This window comes from Clarias gariepinus, chromosome 9 (genome assembly GCF_024256425.1).
Source record: "Clarias gariepinus isolate MV-2021 ecotype Netherlands chromosome 9, CGAR_prim_01v2, whole genome shotgun sequence".
Taxonomy (NCBI): domain Eukaryota; kingdom Metazoa; phylum Chordata; class Actinopteri; order Siluriformes; family Clariidae; genus Clarias; species Clarias gariepinus.
Window position 1 is genome coordinate 17,583,908 of NC_071108.1, and position 25,599 is coordinate 17,609,506.

The 25,599-nt window shown below is 37.8% G+C and overlaps 1 protein-coding gene across 4 annotated transcripts in view; it reads right to left on the minus strand.

Annotated features, from left to right (window-relative positions):
- Positions 1 to 25,599, minus strand: part of grid2 (glutamate receptor, ionotropic, delta 2) — a 547,500-nt gene that overhangs the window by 236,290 nt on the left and 285,611 nt on the right. For all 4 annotated transcript variants that reach the window (XM_053504059.1, XM_053504056.1, XM_053504058.1 and 1 more), the window contains exon 3: positions 21,588 to 21,872. In XM_053504059.1, coding sequence (XP_053360034.1) covers positions 21,588 to 21,872 — 285 coding nt within the window. The remainder of the gene's footprint in view (positions 1 to 21,587; positions 21,873 to 25,599) is intronic.

Below are 25,599 nucleotides of genomic sequence, written 5' to 3' on the forward strand. Positions count from 1 at the left end.
CTTTTTAGAGGTGTTTGAATTAGGGAAGGCAATGTCTGATGACGTAATATGCTCTGGTCCCATCCCAATGAGACATGGCGACATAGCTTACAGCAGGTTATGGTCGCTGAACCGCTGGATGTCCAGGTGGTGTTGCAAAAAAAAAAAAACGTGGGCTTCATAGACAATTGGAAGACCTTTGAGGGCAAAATTGGCTTGTTACGGCGGGACGGTGTCCATCCCACTCGGGAAGGTTCTGCTCTTATTTCCTGTAGTATAGCTCATAGTCTCAGAAGAGGCCTAGTTAATCGGTGACAATCCAGAGCCCAGGCCAGGGAGCAGACAGACAGGCTAAACCAACCGTCTGCTAGCTGCATAGAGTCGTCACTCAGGGTTCATCATATTGAGACTGTGTCTGTTCCCTGAGTTAAGCAAAAATGTAGAAAGACCCAGAAAGTCTGTTTTAGTAATTTAATCAACACAGATACCACAAACTCGAATCACACTGAATGTGCAGCCGGCACCTCTAATCTGAAGCTAGGACTGTTAAATATTAGATCTCTCGCATCTAAAGCAGTTATAGTTAATGACATTATCATGGATCAGGAATTTGATATACTCTGTTTAACAGAAACCTGGATTAAACAGGACGAGTATGTAGTTCTAAATGAAGCTAGTCCTCCTGGATACAGGACACCAGCCTCGGTTAACTGGTAGAAGAGGAGGCGTCGCAATTATTCACAATGATAATTTGACTATTATACAAAAACACGGACACAAATTTAATTCATTTGAAGTTCTCTATAGTAACATAAGTGTAGCTACAAATATTAACTCAGCTTAGTCGATTCCACTAATCGTCATTTACAGACCTCCAGGGCTGTACTCTAAATTTTTAAGTGAATTTACAGATTTCCTCTAAAACTTAGTCGTTTCTGTAAACAGGCGTTAATTGCTGGAGATTTTAATATTCATTTTGAGAATCCAGAAGACCCTGTGCGTAAAGCATTTCAGTAGGACCCACTTATAAAGCAGGTCACACTTTAGATTTAATAATATTCTTCAGATTAAGTATAAGAAATTTATTTACAAGTCCATCGTCTGAAGTTATATCAGATCACTATCTTGTCTCAATTCAAGTGTGTATCATAGTAAACGTACATTCACATCAACTACCACACAGTAGAGTTTTATCAGTAATCTACCAGATTTACCAACTTTGATTAGATCACCGTCTGACCCCACAGAACTCGATCAGGCAACTGAATATTTAGTGTCGACATCTTGTTATACCTTAGATAAGGTAGCTCCAGTTAAAAGAAAAAATATTCGAGATAAAAAAAAATCGCTCCCTGGTGTAACGATCATACACAATCAGTTAAAACAGACCGCCTGGAAATTAGAACGTAAATGGCGTGAAACTAAATTGTCAGTATTTCAAATAGCATGAAAGGAGAGCATCCTGAACTATAGAAAAGCTCTTAGTGTAGCTAGATCAATGTATCTCTCCACTCTTATAGAAAATAACAAAAATAATCCTAGATTCTTATTTAATGCTGTAGCCAAATTAACCAGAAATAAGACCACTGCAGAAATCTCCACAACAGCATCATGTAATAGTGAGGACTTCATGAACTTTTTTAATAATAAAACTGTAAATATTAGGCATAAAATTGAGGCTTTGAAACCAAACAATGTAAGTTATGCAGATGTTAAACTAGCCATGTCAGATCGGAACTTAGAATACTTTACTCCCCTTGAAGAGAATGAACTAATTTCACTCATCTCTTCTGCAAATTCATCAACCTAAATATATATATATATATATATATTAGATCCTGTACCGACACATTTTCTTAAACAGATAGTACCAGCAATAACAAAACCCCTGTTGAGAATAATTAATTCTTTACTCAGCATTGGGTATGTTCCAAAATCTTTTAAATTAGCAGTTATTAAACCGATTATTAAGAAACCTGACCTTGACCCCTGTCAGCTGTCCAATTATAGGCCAATATCAAACCTCCCCTTTATCTCTAAGATTCTGGAAAAGATATTAGCAGAGCAGCTACTGTATGCTCATAGTTACATAGAAATGGCATACATGAACTGTATCAGTCAGGATTTAGGCCTCATCACAGCACAGAGACAGCACTTATAGTAAATGACCTCCTATTGGCCTCTGATCAAGGTTGTGTAACCCTGCTTGTATTACTCAACTTCAGTGCAGCTTTTGACACCATTGATCATAGTATTATTCTTCACAGATTAGAAAATGTAGTAGGAATTAGAGGTACAGCCCTCTTCTGGCTTACATCCTATTTGACCCATCAGTATCAGTATGTAGACTTAAATGGTGATTATTCTGCATGTTCTCTAGTGGAGTTTGGTGTTCCACAGGGTTCAGTTTCAGGCCCACTGCTTATTTTTCCATTTACATGCTTCCTCTGGGCAACATAATCCGTAAGCATGGTATTAGTTTTCACTGTTATGCTGACGACACACAGTTATATGTCTCAGCAAAACCTGATGAGATAAACCAGCTTACTAAAGTTGAGCAATGTGTGCAGGACATAAGAAATTAGATGCTAATTAACTTCCCTTTGCTTAATCCAGAAAAGACAGAAGTTCTAGTCATAGGACCGCATACAGCTAGAAGTAAGATTCTAGATCACTCTGTAACTTTAGATGGCCTTTCTGTTCCATTAAGTGCAACAGTAAAAGACCTCAATGTGATTATAGACTCCAGCCTTTCATTTGAAGCATGTAGATAATATTACCAGGATAGCATTCTTTCACCTCAGAAATACTGCCAAGATAAGAAATATATTGTCGCTAAACAATGCAGAAAAACTAGTTCATGCTTTTATCACCTACTATTGTACGTTTGTAATGCCCTACTGTCTGGTTGTTCAACTAGGTGCATAAATAAGCTTCAGCTAGTCCAGAATGCAGCAGCGAGAGTCCTAACTAGAACCAGAAGATACAAGCACATCACATCTATCTTATCTTCACTTCATTGGCTCCCTGTGAAATTTCGCGTTGATTTTAAAATACTACTTTTGACATATAAAGCATTAAATGGTCTCGCACCGCAGTATCTGAGTGAACTGCTAGTGTCTTATTGTATGATCCGCCGCGCCAACTTCGATCAAAGGATGCAGGCTGCTTATTAGAACCACGTATTATGAAAACTTCTTTTTTTTACAAAGCCCCAAAATTATGGTATAGTCTTCCAAATAGTGTTCAGGATTCAGACACAGTCTCAGTCTTTAAGTCCAGGCTAAAAACCTATTTATTTAATCAAGCATTTTTATAAATAGATTTGCCTTAAGTAAAGGAGCAGATCTGGGGGACTCATGGTCGTATTATGTATTATGGTAAACTGGTATGTTTAGATGCTGTCCTCCCCACTCTCATTGATCACTTAACTTTGTTGATGGTGAGGTGATTGGTTGCTTTACATCTCAGGGAGCCCTCATGTCTATGTTTCCTTCTGGCTCTCCCTTATACAGTAGTTATGCTGTCATAGTTAGTCCTGCCGGAGTCTCTGCTTGTATTCTACAGTAAATATACATTTACATTATACATATGACTGTGACCAGACCTAACTGTTATCTCTTCTATTATACTCTCTCTCCTGCTTTTTCTCTTCCCTCTCTCCCCCTCTCTCTCCTTCCCTCTCTCTGTCGAGCTACACATGTCGTTCGTGAGCTGCCAGTGATCCAGACTCCCTCTGCCCTCCTGACCAATCCTGGTGCCCCGCTTCTGGTTGGAGATCTCGTCACATGGGTGCCCTGTGTGTCTCTTTGGGATGCATCTCGCGTCTGGGGATGGTTCTCTCTACCTAGAAGACGGTTCTGGCCTCGACTAGTGTTGGCAGCTGTTTCTCTGAGCACTTGACCGATCGATAGTTCAGGAATGGAATTTAATACAAGTCTACCTGAGTTTTCAATAACTAACTGGACTCTATATTAACATCAATTAACATCAACTGTTATGCTGAACTGCCTGCCAACTAACACACAGTATGAATGCAGATCAATTCCTGCTCTCTGTTTTACCCAAATAAGGATGGGTTATCTGTTGAGTCTGATTCCTCTCAAGGTCCTACTACCATCTCAGGGAGTTTTTCCTTGCCACTGTCGTCCTTGGCTTGCTCACCAGGGACTATCTGACCATTTTGATTCATACGCATTAAAATTCCATACAAACTTAAATAATTATTTTGATTGTGTAAAGCTGCTTTGGGACAATGCCAATTGTTAAAAGCGCTATACAAATAAAATTTTAATTGAATTGAATTGAACTTATGTTAGAATGCTGTACATAGATTTCAGTTCAGCATTCAATACAATCATCCCCCAACACCTGATCAGGAAGCTGAGCCTGTTGGGCCTGAACACCTCCCTCTGTAACTGGATCCTGGACTTTCTGACTGAAAGGCCTTAGTCAGTGCGGCTTGGGAACTGCACCGCCAGCACCACCACACTGAGCACTGGGGCCTCCCAGGGCTGCGTGCTCAGTCCCCTGCTGTTCACACTGCTGACTTATGGTTGTGTAGCGACACACAGCTCCAATCATATCATCGTGGTGTGTCTCATCAGCAAGAATGATAAGTCAGCATACAGAGAGGAAGTGCAGAGGCTAACGGACTGGTGTAAGGACAACAACCTGTCTCTGAATGTCGATAAGACAAAAGAGATGGTTGACTCCCGGAGGACATGGAGTGATCACTCTCTGCTCAACATCAATGGGTCCTCTGTGGAAATTGCCAAGAGCACAAAATTCCTGGGTGTCCACCTGGAGGAGAACCTCACCTGGTAACTCAACACCAGCTCTCTGCACAAGAAAGCCCAACAACGTCTTTTCTTCCTAAGAAGTCTGAGGAGGGCCCAGCTTCCACCACCAATCCTCACCACCTTTTATATAGGGACAATCGAGAGCATCCTGAGCAGCTGCATCACTGTCTGATTTGGGAATTGTGCCATATCGGACTGCAAGACCCTACAGCGGATAGTGACGACAGCTGAGAAGATCATCGGGGTCTCTTTCCCCTTTACCAAAGACAACACACGCTGCATTCGCAAAGCCACCAGCAAGTGTGGGCAATCGGACACACTCCTCTCACTTACTTTTCACCCTCCTGCAATCTGGAAAAAGATCCCGAAGCATTCGGACACTCACATGCAGACTATGTAACAGTTTTTACCCACAAGCTATCCATCTCCTCAATACAAAGGGACTGGACTGGAACACACACACACACACACACACAAAAATCACTCAGACGATCTAAATAACATCAGGAATAAACTGATAAAAAAACAGATACGTCTTGAGTCGTTGTTTAAAGGTTGTCAAAGACTCAAGCTGTACGGACATCTAGAAAGAAGTTCATTCCACCACCTAGGTTCCAGAACAGAACAGAATCTGGATGAATGTCTTTTTAGATCTCTGAGAGATGTTGGGACCAGGCGAGCAGTGCTGGAGGATCGGAGGGAACAACTTGCTGACCAGCTTTTGACAGCTTAAAAGCTCACCTTACCAGGTCCCGCGTTCCCCGGGAACCCTGATTTATCAGAGTCCTTTTACAGGAGTTCAAGGGCGAGGAACACCAGTCCTGTACGTGAGCAGGAAAAACTTATGTCAGCTGGGGTGCTGCGATGGCAGGCCACTCAGTGCAGGCATAGGTTGCAACGATGGTACTGTAAGTGCAACTAACACTAACAACAGATTCCAGTGTTCATGTTGCTTTTAAAAAGGCCCCGTCGCTTTTATCTGCTGTAAGTAGAAAGCAATTTAACTTGACCTTATATGTGTCCTCTTTCTCCCCAGACTCGTCTGATTCCAAGTCCTGCTTAGCTGCTAGCCCACCACTCTCACATGCGTTCTACCGCCTGCCCATCACTGCTAGTCTCACATGCTCTGCACAAGTTTTTAAATTTATTTTATTCTTATAAAAATAGTCTTTGCAAAGTTGCAATTTTTTTTTTTAGATCATCTGCATAGTAAGTTTTCCCCAGCTGGGTTAATTAGTGGGGTCATTGCCCCAAGTGTCATCACTGAAAAACACATCTAAATAAGGGGGAAAAAGCACAAGTTTTCGCAGATTGTTGAAGGAGGGTCCAATACTTCCTCTGTGTGCTGGATCAGGTTGAAAGGATAGCAAATCTGTGGCTGTGTTTTTCCCGATGGGCCGCAAGCAGATGCCTTTAAACGCATGGACACATGCTGAGATCACACCCCAGTCTCTTTACATGGGCTCATACAGAGAGCAACTTTTTTCCTGATTTTACTTATCTCTACCAAGTACTTGGAATACCTTCACACTGCAGATTAGTATTTATATCTAGATATCTAGAATTCTGGCAGGTTGAGCAATTAATAAGACCAGACACAAAATACTGCACTAACACACAGACAGTGGGGGCCTTAATTTATTAGAAAACACACATGTAATTATAATCAGCATTAGCATCTCTATTATCATTAACGGCTGGCACAGCTCTCCAGCTGTGACTCTACACAGCATTAGGGTGGGTTTTGTGAGCCCAGCTTGGAGAAGTTTTCACATGTCGCTTCAATAATTAAGTGGATGCTGGCTTGTTAGGCAAACATCGGATTAATTAAAAACAGTGTGGGCAAACTCATAGTAATGTTAAACTAACAAGATATCATCCATCTTCGCATGACCCAGAAGGTAAAAGGCTAAATTTCTCATCACATACCTATATGATAACCTATAACAGTCCAAGCAGGATATTAATTTTGTATAATTATTATTACTGCATTTTTTAGCGTAAATGGCCAATCTACTGTTCTTGCATAAAGTATTAAATTAAATTCTTATAAATGTCCTTCATGGTTGACTGGGGAGAAATAGTGAAATCAAGACATATAAGAACATGTATTGTTTCAAGATAAGGCGCTGCAGGCGTTCTGCTTCATTGACTGCACTGCTGTTCCAAGTCAAACCCACTTTGGCAGTTTTCTTTAGTGCCTTGCTGCCTTTTTATATTTTCTATAAGAAGGTTGTCTTTATTAGTTAGAGAAATGCAGATAGGTTAATTGCCATTCCCAAATTGCAGGTAGTGTGTGAATGTGTAGCATGTGTATGTGTGTACCCTGCAATGGATTGGCACCCTGTCCAGGGTTTTACAACAACTCTGTTCTGTGTTCTTTTTTATTAGTATTGCTGGTTATATACTTGCTGGTTCATTCTCTCCATTACTACTTGCTGATGTAACTTATGTACAGTTTCATTTCTACCTGTTTTTCTAATCATCAACATGCACATAGAAGCAGTATTTTCATATTTATATTATTTGATAGCATTATTCTATCTCTTTAATGAACCTTAAATTTGACAATTTTTTTACCTCATTAAAGCACCTTAATTGTAAACCAATTCTTGCTGCTTACTTTACTATATTATGTGAACTGGCGGCTGTAACGATACAATTTTCCTTTGGGTAATCAATCAATCAAGTTATCCATCCATCCATCCATCCATCCTCTACACCCCCCCCCTCCCCCAACAACCCTGTATACATAATAAAGCAGTACAAACAATCTAAATTTATCAGATTTTCACTTTTAAATTGCTAAGAGATGGATATACTTTTATGGTCCATTTGCTAGCTTTTACAATTGTGATTATGTCTTACATTCATTCTAAAATAAACCTGCACTTAGATGAGACCTGTGCCTCTTTGTCTTATTGTGAAGACAGTGCAAACAACAACATTTGTTATGACTTTGTTGCAACCTTGGATATAAAGACAAGAATATCAAAAAGTGGCATTCAAAAACTGTTCAAATTGTTCGCCTTTATGTTTTTTGAAGTGGATTGGTGGACTGTTGAAGTACAGGGTGATGTGCACCTAGAGTGCTCATTGTGGTCACGATTACGTCAATTCCATTTTAAATAGTGCTCCTCACCACTGTTTAGGGTCATAGAAATTTAGCAAATTTATCAAAAAGTCAGAAACTAAAATGAATAATTATACAAAATTTGGCTAAGGTACTTCTGACATTAGCTGAAGTCTAACTGTAGCAAATTCAACTCATGCGAGATGCACAAAAGTTTGGAATTACCAGGACTCTTCCTTGAGCCCAAGAACCCTATGGCTATTCTATCAGAGCTACAGAAGTCCTCCACAGCAATGGGAGAACCTGCTGGAAAAATTACCCTTTTGAAAATACTTTATCTATTATTACTATATTACGTTACTGTACCTTAATAAAATGTATATGGTAGGCACTTAATAGTCACTGAGGACATGAAGAAAAAAATTTACTTGTCTGGCGTGACTATCATTGACCACTTTAAACTCTAATCCCATATCTAATGAGAAGCATGGTGCTGTCTGCCTCATGCTCTAGATTTCATTCATAGTTTAGATTGGCAGAATCAAGATGGGTGGGTACATCCATTAACATTTGGATATACATTTAAAAATTTGGCAGACGCTCTTATCCAGAGCGACTTACAAAAGTGCATCTAATTACAAACAGTTTCTAGAAGAAAAAGATATCTTGTCACACACAGCTTAGAGAAGACTGGAGTAGCTTCGGGAGAAATCCACATGTGCAAAGTTATCTAAGAAGACTCATAGCTGTAACTGCTATCAAAAGTGTTTGTACAATGTACTGAATAAAGTGTCTAAATTTCCCTAAATTACATATTTTTTTATATAACATTTATAGGTATTTATAACCTTTTTAAACATTTATGACAAACATACATTTTTAACGTTAAGCACATTGTAAACCTTTTATTTAAAAAGGTGCTTTACAAATAAATTTGGATTTGATTCTGATTCGATTTAGCTTAATTTTAACACTTACATATTGCATACCTTTTTACACAAGCTAACATAGGGTCTCCAAAATGTGTCTGTTAATTTTCCAGTTGAATAACACCTCAGATCATGCATTGTGGCATGAATTACTTATCTAAGAGTATGTACTTTTTATATGCACTGTTTCACTGACTAAAACACCCCTTTATGGAAGTGCATTTTCCTGAGCAAACTAAAGTAGGCGGTAGGAATAAAATATCTATCTTTTTAGAGCACTATTTTTCAGGACTTTGTAAAGCATTTTCCTCTCATTTTGCATGTTTGATGAACTAATTTTTTTGTGCATGTGATAAAGAGATTTTATTTAAGATAAAACACAACTATGAGTTAATAAAGGCTAGATAAGTGTTAGCAGTTAGCTAGCTGATCTTAAGCTAAACAAAACAGATCAGATATGTACCTCCATATCAAACCAGTTACAATTACAGTAAGCATATCATTGCAAAGCAATGCACTTACATCCATACACAATGCATCTGTTGCTATTAAAACCCCATGAAATTGGCTCAAACAGTTTCACATCAATTATGTGGTATATATTACTATCCCAAAAATTTTTGTTGCTTCAGCATGCAATACTATTGTTTACAGCATTAGCCTTGCACTGCACCAAAATTCAACAAACAAGCTTAACAAACAATAACAAAAAAATAATAATTATAATTCTTGCAGGTTCAGGATCTAAGGTTAAGTCATGGACAGTCAGAACAGGTCTATGCTTAAGGATTTATTCATTTATATATTGTAAGGTTTTATAAAGTAGTAAGACAATGTAATCTAATGAGAAGATTCCTGTGCTCTGAGAACAGACCCCTCACTGTGTTTCCTCATGTCTTCTGTGGTAACACCTTCTATATCCTGTATCCAGACGAGGAGACATCCAAATGGCTCCTGTCTGCTAGAATCCTTTTGTTTAATCAGGAGAATGCAAATGTATCTCCTCTCACCTGTCTGTCTCCGGGTCCCTCTATGACTGACATGTTAATGATGGTTCTTTTGATGTTCGGGACGTAGCACCGTTTAAATGTGCTCTCTTTGCTGAGAATAAACAGAGATCTTCAGACATCATGCCTGCGTGTGTGTGTGTTTGTCTCTCCCGGTCGATCGGGCCCGGACCGGTAAGTGTATCAAGGTGCGGCGGACACAACAAGCTAAAACTCTTCTTCTCTTAGCTTAAAACTTAGCTCGGACACACTACATCTTCATTTAAAACCTAACAATTTGGGGGCTCAGTCCGGTCTTCCCTCTCAGAGGAAAAAGTAAGTGTTTATTTTGCTCTTTCTGATTTTTTTCTCGGTCAGGGAAGATTTTGTACTCGTGAGATTTGGTTAAAATAAATTTTAAATACGTTATATTTTCTAAATAAGTTTTGTCCACCGTAATTAATTTTACTCGTCCTGTCTAAAAGGTTTTGTTTTCCGGAGCAAGTTTTATATAACTTTCGTCACGTCATGTTTAAAAAAAAATATATATATATATATGTCCGCGGTGTTTTAAATTAAAAAGCTTCGTTGTTGTGTCAGTACCGCTGTGTATTATAGAACCGTTGTTTATTTTTTAAACTAAATTCGTTCCGCGTTTCAAGTCGCGCTTTTAATAACTTGTTAATTCATCTGGTCAACAACAACTGAAATGGGTATGACTGATTAATTATTGTGAAAGTATTTATGACAAGCGTGCGAACTACTGTCATTTACAACAGCTCTGCACTTAGTGAATTAGAAACATTACAACGCTTTTGTGGCTAACGTACTACGTCATCAAGCCGCGTCCACGGTTGCTATGGGTTACTAGACGCGGGCGCTGACCCGCAGTCAGCGTGCTTTAACTGTATGCGCTGTAACGTGGTCAGAATGCCGAAATGGGCAAATTTACATTCAGATGTTCATTTGTTTTTCATGTGGCTCTTCATTAAGATATTCATGATAACTGTTGGCTTGCTTGTGGTTAGCTTTGGCATTATTCCAGGTTAAAAAAAAAAAAAAAAAAAAAAAAAAAATCCATTAGGCACTAAATGCAACATTTTGATCTATTGTAGTATTTTTAATTAGAGTGTTCTATTACTAACAGTAAGTGTGCTTGTATTGCTTTGTCGCCATGCAATGTCCGTGCTGAAGCAACATCTGTCTGTTAAGGTTATAATCTACATGTGTACATATACTACATACAAGTTAAGTGCTTAAAATGCAGGTTTTAACACGACGGTCATCACGAGGGACTGTGAATGCATAGAGCGTGTGTGGATTGTAACTTTGATAGTTGTTTGGCTAGTAATATCTGGAGGGCTTTGCTCATTAATACTCGTGTCTAGTAGGTGGCAGTGTTACACTGTTGTGCTTTGTTCCTGGTACTAACTTGGCCTAGCTAATGTTGTGCAATGTTGTCACTTGTTTGGAATGTTACAAACTGAAAATCTAGAGTGCTGGAATTTAACAAATATTGAAAGCAGTTTTGTGTGAAAATGAGAGTCCACACAGACAAAAGTACCAGGAATTATCTGTGCCAGAAAGTATAAGCAAGTACGGATAGAAAGGTTTATAGAATTGTTGTAAAACCAGCAGTGTTGCATGATTTGTAGACATTGGTGCTGATGACAAGAAAGGAAACAGGGCTGTAGGGGTGGAGCTAAAGATAGTGCAATTTGCTTTGAGAGTGACAAGAATGGACAGGATTTGGAATGTGTATATTGGAGGAACAGTGCAAGTAGGGCAAGTTGGAAAGAAAGTTAGAGAGGCCAGATTAAGATGCTGTGGACATGTGCATAGAAGGAATAAGGACTTTATCCAGAAGTAACTGTTAGAGATGAAGTACAGGCAGAAAGAAGATTTAGAAAATTTTGGTGTACATTTCAACAGTTTTAAAACAAGTTCTCCATCACACGAAGTGTAGCCACAGGACATTTTACTTTGTTTTTGGGTTAATAGATTCTGCTCGTCAATTAAAAAAAAAAAAAAAAAAGAAAGAAAAGAAAAAGAAACATAATTAATTAATAAAAAAAAACATGAAAACAAATAATTACATTAATAATAGGAATAATAATAATACATTAATACTGATAGATAAATATTTTTGTTCACCTGCTATACCTGAAATTAAAGAAGTTGCATTTATTAGTTTTCGTTCCCTTTTATAGAAAAGTCTAATTAATTTAAATTCCCTTCGGTAATTTAAGGGGGCTAGTCCAATAGTAAATTGCCGTATATTTGAGGTATATTCTTTGGGAAAAAAAAAAAATATATATATATATATATATAATAAATAAGAAAAAGAAACTTTATGCGTTTTAATTAGTTTTTGTCTCGCGTTGTGTTGACATGACTCGCGTTGATTTATTGATTATAAAATTACAGCAACTGTAGCGATTGTGGTTATTTGAAATAAATAGGTAAAACTAAGTTTTTTTAAACTAAAACTGAACCAGTGTTGTTAGCAATAAGCTAAAACATACACAGTGCTGTCGTCGCAAAGTAACTACGTCATCAAAACCGCGTCCCGTTAGAGGAGACGCGCTCCTTCGGGGGTGTTTTAAAAGTTATACGTTCGCTAACTTCTGTTGTTTACGTAATTTATGCATTACAATATTAGTAATTTAGTGAGGCATTTGTAGCGTGCACTTGTTGTATAAGCTGGCCCTGGCGTAGAGGCGCGTGGCTAGAAAATGAATAAATTAATTGGTTATAGCCATATTCCTTAGAGTGTTCTTTGGAACAGGGAGCGGCGTGCAGTTGCAGTTATACACGTGGGAGGTGCATGAGTTTTATTGTCTCCCTGACGTAGAGGCGTGTGGACTCAGCCCGGCGCACCTGAGGTTCATTTTTCTGAGAGTGTTCTCAGAAACAGGGTAGATTGGCCGAATGCCTTATTAATTCACTATATTGGTATTTGATAAATGTGTGAATCATCTCCAAAGGTGTAGAGGCACGTGAGATTTGAAATAAAGTCCATATTCCTGGTAGTGTTATCAGGAACGCGGAGATATTGCACATTTTTGATAATACACCTATAAATTACAGTATTCTTCAGTTTTAAATATATACTTATTAATTTACTATTGTGGTATTTGATAAGTGTGTGAATAATCTCCAAAGGTGTAGAGGCACGTGAGATTTGAAATAGAATCCATATTCCTGATAGTGTTATCAGGAACGCGGAGATATTGCACATTTTTGATAATACCCTTATAAATTACAGTATATACTTATACACTTTGTTCGAACGTCACACTACCCGTAAAAAAAAAAAAAAAAAAAATGAATAAATAAATTTTAAAAGGTATATATTCTGAAATAATTCAATAAAACGAGCTTAACGTGTCCGTAATTAAACCCGATCATCTTGAGGTGTCCGCCTAACTTTGATACACTACAATTTACCAACAATCAAAGCATGCTTATGAAATTATTACATGTGTGCACACAATGTAACAACTGCAGTAACAAAAATAAGTAAGTAAATGGATTAATTCTTGATTGAGAAATAACCAACTATTGGCACAAGTTGGATCCCAAATTATGCAGCGTTGAGCTCCGCTGCTCCAAATTCAGCACAAGCCTCGGCTTGGGAGCTCGTGACCGAGCAATGTGCACTCCTGACACAGACAAAGAACTGACTGACTGACTTCAACTAATATTCAAACTAACACACCTAACATGACAAACATTAGTACAGATTGTATGTGAAAAAGATTCATGTCTTCCATGTTGTATATGACTGTACTCTTGTTTACCCATAACTATATTGCTTTTACAGAAAAACAGCAGCAGCAAGATTTAATCATAATTTCCTCAACAGAACAAAAGTACACTGGAAGGAATCAGGCCGCATAACAAATCGTGACAATGTGTGATGCCATTAAACAACCTTCTGTTTTATTTTAGATACAGAAATTCCATTGGATCAGCTGATGGTTGACTTTACTGTGTCCAATGAAATTTATGAATGTTGTTTTATCTAACCAAAGGCTTTCTCATAGCAACATCAGACAAGGAGGAATTCGGGAACAATTCATCAGAGATATCACTAAATCATCCATATGTAACTCTAATCTGAGATTTTACTAATTCATATGCTGATACGTGTCTTCTGTAGTGAAGGCTTAAAAGCACGGGCCCATAATGAAGTGCTAGTAACCTCTCTTATGGGCTCCAACTGACTCTCTACTATACGTAAAGTATCTGGGTCGAAGAAGAGATCAGCTTGGAAGATGACTTGGATGTTTTGGACACTGATTTTCCTCACCTTACCCCATACACATACAGTACACACTACTGTAATAGTCTGAAAACACACATGGCAGAATTGTACACACATTATAGACTGTATGAAGTTATGATTGGCACCTTGACATGTTATATCTGATGTATGAAGTTATGATTGGCACCTTCACATGTTATATCTGATGTACAGGTAGATTAGTCAGACTTGAAGTCTTTTACTCTCTCCTAGTCAATTGTGGAGAGAGATGTTTGGCTTCATGGTCTGGGGAACTGGTTTTGAATGGAGTCTATTGATAAAAGACCAGAAGGGCTGGAGATGGCCTGCTGAATTCTTAAACGGAGGTTTGAATTTCAGGGCTCTGTCTCTAGAGGTAAATATTAAACTTACAGAGAGGAAGTTCATTATCAGTTCCTGTAGCTTAATAGAACCACAGGCGTCATGAAGACACCACAAAAGGGGGCATATCTTCTCATTCTTTACACAGGCACAGGGTTTTGATTAGTGAAAATTTTTTAATTTGATTTTGTAAATCTCTTCTATGCCATAAACTGTTGTAAATTCTGTTAGAATTTAAGGGGGCACTGTAAGGTTTTATAAAGTAGTAAGACAATGTAATCTAATGAGAAGATTCCTGTGCTCTGAGAACAGACCCCTCACTGTGTTTCCTCATGTCTTCTGTGGTAACACCTTCTATATCCTGTATCCAGACGAGGAGACATCCAAATGGCTCCTGTCTGCTAGAATCCTTTTGTTTAATCAGGAGAATGCAAATGTATCTCCTCTCACCTGTCTGTCTCCGGGTCCCTCTATGACTGACATGTTAATGATGGTTCTTTTGATGTTCGGGACGTAGCACCGTTTAAATGTGCTCTCTTTGCTGAGAATAAACAGAGATCTTCAGACATCATGCCTGCGTGTGTGTGTGTGTTTGTCTCTCCCGGTCGATCGGGCCCGGACCGGTAAGTGTATCAAGGTGCAGCGGACACAACAAGCTAAAACTCTACTTCTCTTAGCTTAAAACCTAGCTCGGACACACTTCATCTTCATTTAAAACCTAACATATATTTTTGCCACACCAGCTTGGATTTATCACTCTTTAAGAAATCACCCCAACGTAATTTTTTTTGCCCATATTGCTACAGCTCTCTCAGAGGTCTAATTTGAAACACATACATCTGTGCTGTTTGGAGCAAAAAGAATGGCCACTCCTGGGGAACTAAAGTGGTGCTGGATATTGTTTCTGTTTCTTAACATGTTTTTGTGTTTCTATCTGCTATTCATTTTATCCAGATAGAACGTTCACAATGTGTAAGCACTATGTCTCTTATTGAATTACACATGGTATAGTAAGTACATCTGTATGAACTTCTGGTTCATCAATACAAGCTTTATTCCTGTGTGGAATCATTTATATTACAATATACTGTACTACTTAATACTTACCATATGTTAATCTGTCTGTACATGGTACGTGTACCGTGCTGTGTGTCCTCAAAGTTTTACATAAGTAAATAGTAACATAAGTAAATAGTAGTTCTACAAATTTGAGAGTAGAATGAGTAGAATCATTTATATTACACTATACTGTACTACTTAATACTTACCATATGTTAATCTGTCTGTACATGGTATGTGTACCGTGCTGTGCTGTACCCAAACTTTTACATTAGTAAATAGTAACATAAGTAAATAGTAGTTTTACAAATTTGAGAGTAGTTGTTGTAACTGCACAGTCCAGTTAATGTGCCACTGCATTGTATTGTATTGTCAAATTACATGCCAGGCTTTTCTGTGGGTCGCCACTGTGCAGGAAATACTCCAAAGCAATAACGTGAATGTTCAAGTTGAAAAAAAAAAAAAAAAAAAGACCTATCTCAGCACCACTTTGTAACGCTTGAACGTACTGGTTGGGTTATTATGTCACACAAATGTATATCCAAGTTAGTTTTGTATAACTGCACAGATTAAAATATTAAATTCACAGAGACATATATAAAATGAGACCAAAGCAATATAAAGTGTTATTTGCATGATTAATCACCTAAATACTAATACCTTGCCAGGGCGCAATCCTTATCATTCTTACCCAAAGGAGTTTTTTTCCAGTAATTGCTGTAAATTTTAAATTATGGAAATGCAAAATTTCCAAAAAACAAACAAAAGATCTAATAAAAATAAATATACTATATGGCCAAAGGGTTAAGTTCTTCTGCATTACCCTTGAAAAACCATGTTTTTTTTATGTACCTCTTTATCTGCACAGAAAACATCAAGTGGACAGGATAGTCTTGACCTCAAACCCACTGAACACCTTTGGGAAAACTGGAACAGCGACTATGTACCAGGCCACCTCTCTTGAGTGACATCAGTGCATGACTTCACTAATGATCCTTAGGCTGATTAAGAAAAGTGGAGGTTAAATGAGACTAAATCAATAATGGAATATTCAGCAAGTACATACTGTATGCCTCCAATTGGCGCAGTTGTAAAGTGCTTGCCCTATCATCCGGAGATCGCTGGTTCAAACCCCAGGTGATGCTGTTTTCCTCTCACAGCCGGAGGTCTAGAGAGAGCTGATTGGCCGAGCTCTCTCAGGGGGGAGGGATAAGAGGTACTCGCGCTCCCACATTAATCACGGCTCCACAACCAATCAGAGGCGTCTGTGAGCTCGTGCACGCGGAAGGAGCGGCTAGCGCTTTCCTCCGAGTGTGTTACTCCGCCCCTAATGGTGCGTGAGCAAGCAGTTTAATAAAGATTATTGTATATATTGTATTCTTCTTGCTGCACTGTTTCTGTTCAATTAAGTTTATTGTTCTAGTTCATCCGTTCTGGTTTGGTTGTTCCTATTTGTCTTTTTCTCTTAAATAAACTCTTAACATCTACACTTCCCTGCCTACATCTCTTTGCTTAATTCTTGTCATTGACCCTGTCATTGACCAAAGAGCTAGGGCTAAGGCTCAAGTGAGCTAAAATGTTCTGTGCTTTGCATCAATCCTGACTTTAAGACAATATTTCTTTGTGTCTAATGCTTCGACTATGCTATCTGAAACATACCGGCAATGACAGTGCTGAAAACAAACCGGCCTGCCACAAGTGAGACAACAGGTGCATGTTGTGTGTGAAAATCTAGGTTACTGAACTAGATAAGCGTAAAATCTGGGAATGGCAAAATCAATACAGCAGGAAAACTACAATATCTCCAAAGACATTCTTTTTTAACTTGGGTCTGGCTTAGGGCAAAGTGGGCAGCTGGCTTTGACGCAAGGATAATTGGGTCATTCGCCTGAATCATTGCTAATTATATCCATGAAGGGGGACAAAATTTGATTTACTTTATCTGTTTTATCTATTCATTTGTTCAGCACGGAGTCCTAAAATTTAGACAGTGAGCATGCTAATTCAACCACATCCTGCAGTTGGCTACATGTAATTAATAACTGATTATACCATTCTTTGCTCTCTGGGTACGTAAATATAGGTATGAAACTATGGATGGCATGGTAAGGAGGCCAGTAAACGCATACTGAAAAAACTGCCAGAAAAATATGGTTTGGGGTTGTTCATAGATGTTCATAGATCTTAATAAAGAACATTCATGCTGACCCCATCTTTCTCTTCTCTCTTCATGTTTTGAACCGCCTTCCCTTGTGGGCTGCAGACTCAGGCATAAAGCATGAAAAAAGCATGCTATACAGCTCTTCAGATGAACTCTAACCACTTCCCACAAAAGCACAAGGCAATCCCCAGGATGAACTTTCTCTATTACCATGGCTGCCTCGTACAAAGGCTGTACATACAATTCTTTTATTAAAAAAAGATAACCGAAAAACAAACACAATCTAAAGGCTAACACAGAAGTATGGTTTGAGCTCTGATTTAAAAAATATATACAGTAGTCAGAACAGTAAACTATTCCACCCTCGATATTGACTATAAAGCCATGGTCACCCTTGAGTTCTAGCTCGGACTATAGACAGCCATAGGCAGCAGACCTCTGAGATCTCTGAGAGCTGAAGGCAGAATACGGTCTGAGTACATTAATGATAAAGGGAAACACATGTCTGTAAAAGGATTGAAAATCAAACACAGTACAATCATCTTATAGTGGATCCTGTAATGCAGTGGTTCCCAACCACCAGGTCTTGGATTATTTGGTATTATTTTGCACAGAAAAGAATAAAAAATATAAATTTGTATTTTATTTCCATTTTGACTAAAGAGATTAACATCAAGTTATCACCCATTAATTTCATCTGTACCTGTTTTCCCAAAACTTTGCTTCCATTTTCAACAAACCTTTCTTTGTGAGACGGGGTTGTCTGCAGTGACGAAAATTAAATTACGAAGCAGACTGAACATAAGAAATACATGGTATGTTATGTTTATTATGCACTTTATTATGCTTTGCTACACGTGTACGATGAAAAATTGTCTTACATAAAACTGTTCAGTGGTGCAAAAAAAGTTGGAGACCACTGCTGTAATGGCGTGTGAAGGGGGCTAAAATAAAAGTGAGGTGTAACCATTATTTATTTATTTTTATAATTTTTTTGTCTGGTATATAGTCTTGACTAAGTTAAAAAAAACAGATACTAGGCATATTCCAGGTAACTCATTAAAAAGCAATATTTGTAATAGAACTGAATAAATTGCCAAATTGCCGAAGGCTTGTCAGGTCAGCCCTTTTACTGTAAAGCTTTCTGCATTCACCACTAAACCTGAAAGCAAAGGACGATGAGGAAACAGAAATCAATTTACCAACACATTCAATTGTCCAAAAAGCTATTTTAAAGGAAGCCAAGGCAATTTAAGGGTAAATTGTGTCTGTGAAAAAATGCTGATTAGAAGAAGAGCTCAACTAATGCCCAGTGGATCTATCTTCCGAATCATTGGACAAGCTTTCAGTGAGCTTAAGGCAGGAAGAAGAAGGAGATCTCATAGGCTTCATTATGGAGAAGTGTGTGAGAAACTTGGCTTCCTGATGTAGCTGAAAACCGATTCGTTTCTCTTTAGAGACAGCCACTTATTTATCGTGGCCTTATCCTGCTGCAGTCGAGTATGGCCTCCACGGGGACTGACAGGAAGATGGAGTTCTCTCACATGCAGCTGTGCAGCTTCCCTATCTCTCTCTCTCTCTTTCTCAATACCAGACACACACACTCTCAAGTACATGCACACACACCTACAGAGTTCATTGATGGTGTCTCTGCCCCACACTCACAATTTTTTTTTTTAAACCACAGAAATACACAGACATTTTTCTAGTCTTCTGTCACACACAAACACAAATACTGTACACACACCATTTTTCTTGCCTGTTTTTTCTGATTCCTTCACTCGTATCCTTACACGGGGCAGACTGATGTGGAAACATAATAAGCTACAATAAAAATAACCACATGGTATTTTTTTTTCTAAACACAATGAGGGATGGTGTCGATGCGGAGTGACCAAGTACAGGTTATGAATAATATCTGTGATTATCAGGACCCTGCATGGTTAACCATAAGCAAAACCTCTCATTCTCCATTATGTGTGATAACATGTGACGGAAAAATGCAGCTCTTAAATTTAGTTACTACATAGAATTAAATAGCTGTATTATCTTAAAGGTTTTTTTTTTTGTGTGTGTGTGTGTGTGTGTGTGTGTGTGTGTGTGTGTGTGTGTGTGTGTGTGTGTGCGCGTGCGTGCGTGTGTGTGTGTATTTAAAGGATAGCTATATACAGGATTTCACATGCATGGATGCACGTCTCTCAATCCATTTGTCAACCAGCTGTGCTTTATGTACTAAAATCTCAACTGTTCAGACGTCTTTGGAAATAATTAAAATAAATAACAATAATTTCAGTTGAATTTGACAACTAGGTAGCTTTTAGTAAAATAACTAACTAAAAGCTACCTAGTTGTAAAATTCTGTAATGTAATTGTAAAGTTTTAAAATGTAGGGTAATAAAATGCCAATTTATGCAAACAGGTTGCAAATAAACCCATACTAAATGCATGAGAAATAAATACAGATACAGTACTCACTACTACTACTTACATTATTATTATTATTATTATTATTATTATTATTATTATTATTATTATGTTTATTATTATCATGTTTATTATTACCATGTTTATTATTATGTTTATTATTATTATTATAAACCAAAAATAATAATTAAAATTAAAGAAATAATTCTTCTTATTAAATAATATTAATAAAAAATAATTAATTGTAAATCTTAAAAATAGATAGATTCGGATACATATCCCAAAGAACGTAAATTTCAACAAGTTTTTGATGATATCATAAGCCACATCTTTAATCATTATGCTGCTTTTGGCTAATGAGAACTCTAAATCATCAATGTCCAAAAAAAAGAAAATTAAGGAAATTATATTTGCTGTTGTTATGTTGCTTAAAAGCCTTATGGAAATATGTGATTTCACACCATACACTGACCAACAGGACCAATTAGTCCACCCTTATGTGCTTGTTAAACATCCAATTATAGATTTAGTTCACCTTTGCTGTCATAATAACCTCTATTCTCCTGGAAAGATTAAAACATGGCTGTGGGGATTCGCTCATTCAAATACAAAAGCATTACTGAGGCCAAGGACTTCCAATTTATACCCAAGGAGTTCCGTAGGGTTGGGTCAGGTCTTTGTGCAAGCCATTCAAGTTCTTCAATGAGTTCTATCCTTAGCAAACCGTGTTTTATAGATTTTCTGTGCATCATATGTATGCGATGGTTATATAGTGTAAATTAGTTGATTCAAATGATTGCAAATCTTTACAAAAAAAGAATCAGATACCCTTAGGGTAATGCAAAGCAAATTGCTTGCTTGCTTTGTTGATAAAGAAACAAACACCTGGGTAAAGGAAAATTGTAGATAAGACATAATAATAAATAAATAATATTTAGATAATCAAAATGCTTGGATCCAAATAATGTATGGTTTCTAGTAATAATGATTTTTGTTATCAAGGTTTTACTGTATAAGACAGGCTACAGTAGGTCCTTACTGAAGATCACATCTGAGTGCAGAATGGCACTCATCATTCGGAGAGACAGTGGAAAATGAAGAGCTGGAGAAGGTTTACAACATGCCCAACTAAATTTCCTGAAGTTTTTATTTATGCTTATGAATTACATTCATTTGACCTTATTTTAGACAGCTTTGTACAGCAGAAATAGTCTAACATACTGAAAATGCACAATTACTTTTTTATTGTGATACTCTTGAGCAATGTCCAATTACCACTATGCATGTGATGTTGAATAAAGATACTCCTGTTCTGTTTTTGATTTGCTATATTTATTTTCCTGCTGTTGACTTTCTGGTTTTGCTGCTGCAATTTCTGATGTTTTTTTTTACACTTGTGGGTCATGGCACACTTGTGTTTTTATCAACCCAGCTAATGAACTAAGTCTCTTGGGTTAGTGTCAAAATGTCAAAATTAATTCACATCCTCAATTCTTGATTTACTGTGACTGAACATTTCTTCCAAAACAGCATAATGCTCTTACCGTAATCTGTGTCATAAAAGATTATAAACTTCTGCCAGGTGTACTCCATCACCACTTGGAAGATGACATCATTCAGGTACACAGGAGGCCGAACAAAGAGTGTGTAGTCATCGGGTTGCCCGTGGCTGGTTGGAGGGCAGCTGGAGCGAGGTGTGCCCGCTGGTGCTCTCTGGATAAACAGATGTGGGATGTGCATGGCATCGGCCAGGGTCTGAAGTGAGCCTGCAGACATGCATCCGATTGAGCTTACCAGAGCAAGGATGCCTCTATTCATCAGCTCACAGGCTGCAGAGACAGATAAAAAGAAAACAGGACATGTTTGTTTATTATATTATATTATATTATATTATATTATATTATATTATATTATATTATATTATATTATATTATATATATTTGGGTATATGTGATGCATGTGAATGGGTGTTAAATAGTCAGTGAGCATAGTTATACAAAAAATTTAAAGCAGCAAGTAATGAAGATTTTACAGAATCTTTTTGTTCACTTTATGACATGGTGATTATGTGGCTCAACCTAAAATATAATTGCAAACTGGAAGCCAAGGACTAAGTAATCAATGTGTCTTTTCAGTATGCTTAATTACTAATTAAATATGGTTCAAATAGAGTCAGCACCATCATAAGGCACTGTGTTGTTAATGCTCTGACAGAAACCATGGCATTAATGCACTATACAAGCTGCTACCGGATCTCAATAGGAAAAAGCATAAACTCACGAGTATCAGCTTATATTACACACTGCATGGTACAAAGCACTTTACACAAACCAATTAATTGCTCAAGTGCATAGTCTGCAAAAAAGCAGCCCAGCGATCCATCATTAGAGGGCACTGGTGCTGCTCGTGAGCTCTTTATATGCTCTCTTCACCTCTCGCTACTATTCCAATCCACACCAGCGACTTTGATAGATGTGTGTGCAGCCATGTAGCCCATGCCAACCCTGTGTATCATTGCCCTTAAATAGTGTGCTATTAATTCAAATAATAATTTAATGTGGAATAAAATGTTGAGATCCAGCTCCACTATAAAAAAAAGAAGCATTCACCCTTGAAGACCCAACTGAATTCCCCACCACCCACTGTGCTCCTGGACACACTGCAACATCAATGCCAGACACATACATTCATCTCACTTGGCTTGTTTCATTGCTTGTCACCAGATTCAGGGAAGGTGAAACATGGAGCATGTCACCTGAGCTGAGGTGAGATGTAATTTGCCAGTTGGCGGAAAAGTTCATTGTCCAGGGCAAAGCATGACAGTAGCTGTTGAGCCTTTTATGTTAGAAAAAAATAGTTGCTAAGTAAAAAAAATGCAAAAAAAAAAAGCATATGAGATGTTGGGTCGCCTTGTGCAGTTTAAAATATGGATTTTATATTTGAATGTTCCTAAAAACACAGATTACTGCCTAAAAATATAAAAGTCAAAACATATATAATAATAGACAAATGTTCCTTAGGTGATGCTACAGGAGTTTTAAATCACATGCTTAAACAATGGATGACCAAAAGGACACAATTTCACCATGACATTATTTAACTGAACATTACATAATTAAGTAAAACTGTATTGTATGCTGATTTGTAATTGTGACAAATTTACTAAAGCTCAACTTAGTACAAGGCATGATTCTATGTTTACCCTTTAAGTATCCAGCTGTTGCTTTACAAAGGGGAAGATTTTAAATTGCATAGTAATATTATCAACCTGGCTACCAGCATCTAGCAGAGAAAAGCCAGTATGCATGTGCTGACAAAACCAGCATTAACCTTAAGAACATACAGTATAACTCCCTTAAAGCATATTTATTAAAATGCACAAGCAAAATAAGCATACATATATTTAATTAGATTTGCACACACACAAGTAGACAGACATACACTCAGTTTTTGATGACATAATAGTGGACTATTGGATCGAACGCTAACACCACGATCCCAGCGTGCATTCAATGTGCAAACAAAAGCTTTACAGTGATCATTAATCAATTATGGGCATCTGTATGCCTATGTATGCAAAAGGGGGAGGGTAGCATTTGTGTCTTTGTAGTGTGTTGAACGGACTTGCATGCATGGGATTTGGAGGAGCTACTGTATGTTTCAGCCTTCCCTATGCCCTGTTGGTAGCTGTGATATGGGCCACATTGTGTGTAAAAACTGGTAAATGATCAGATCTGAGGACTCGACTGTTCGATAGTTCAGGACTGGAACTTCATACAAGTCTACCTGAGTTTTCAATAACTAACTGGTCTCCATATTAACATCAATCAACATCAACTGTTATGCTGAACTGCCTGCCAACTAACACACTGTATAAATGCAGATCATTTACTGCTTTCTGTTTCACCCAAATGAGGATGGGTTTCCTGTTGAATCTGGTTCCTCTCATGGTTTCTTCCTATTACCATCTCAGGGAGTTATTTCTTGCCACTGATGCCCTCGGCTTGCTCACCAGGGACTATCTGACCATTTTGATTCATACACATTCACATTACGTACAAACTTAAATAATTATTTTGATTGTGTAAAGCTGCTTTGGGACAATGCCAATTCTTAAAAGTGCTATACAAATAAAATAAAATTTTATTGAATTGAATAGATTAAGAGAAAATTGTGATATTAAATATTACCACTCGACCCAAATGATTGTAGCCTGTTTATTCAGCCATCACATTAAAATTCTTAAAACTAAAACCACCCAGGTTTTGGGTTTCCCTCGTGCCACGGTGGCTCTGGCCTCTGGGCTGTGGTTTTGCAGGGTCTCTTGGCTGTGCTTTGGTGTCTGACACTAGAATGATGTCATTGGTTCCTTTGCATGCTGTGGGTTGCTAGTTAAGTGAAGCCTCTGTGGATCGGGAACATTTTGACCATTTGTGCTGCATTGACTTTTCTCTGGAATCAGACTGGGCGGGATGGCCTATTGTTAACAACAGGCAGGGGTGAGCCTTAGGTGCCCTCAACCCTGTCACCAGTATACTGGAATATAACTGATAATCAGTGTTGATGATATGGTGTAATCATTATGCCTTATTAGTGTAAGTAAATTAAAAGAAAAAATATAAGAAACAAGTGAATAAAGTGGGGTTCTCTTTCCAGAATTCCAAGAGTTCTTAGGGGAAGCCTTGCAGTAAACAGCAACCCTATGCAGCTTTGAAGTATTAAGTGTTGTCCTATGTCTTGGCAGCCCCACCTGATATAGCGGCAATGGCAGTCATAGCTGAGCGCCTTTGTAGTGACTGTGGAGTGTTTCGGCAGAAAGGCCCCATTTACTCCTGACAGGTGAACACGACAGAAAGCTCAATATCACGCTCTACTGCCTCCACAGTGCTTGAACATTCTGTCTAGGCATTACTGCCCTCCCTCACACACCTGCACAAGCCGTGTTTCCTAATGAAATCTGGCTACTGTTTATTCACAAAAAGATGGACAGCTTTCTGTGTGCTTAAACTCAGCTCAGGTGTGCTAATCATGCATGTCCACTTACTGCAAACCTTATCTTAAAGTGGCACTCTTCTAAGAGTTATATAAGTAATACCACAAGTCCGCACTCATCATCATCATCATCATCATCAATATTCTGATATCATTAACGGCAAATAATCTTTATTCTGGAATAGCAGTGCTTTGTTGCTGTTACTTTATGTGAAACATCTGGAGCTCATTCATTCATTCTTTTATTCATTTGTACATTCTTTCTTTTTCAATATGTCCATCTATCCTCATTATTAATTATATAGCAATGACATGCACAAGGAATTAATTAGTTGTTAATATGGTGATTATTGATGTGTTAGGTGACATTTATTTGTAAGCTCTAACTGTCAGCACTTTTAAAAGTTCACGGTAAAGCCCTTTTGGATTTTAGATATAGGAACGTCTTCTCATAGGAAAAAGGACTTCAGGGACAGTGATTCCTGGTGTCTTTGTAATGTGAAAAATAGTACTTTTTATCTTATTAAAATAAAAAGAGATCAAAGAGAGCCTGCGGAGGGAATG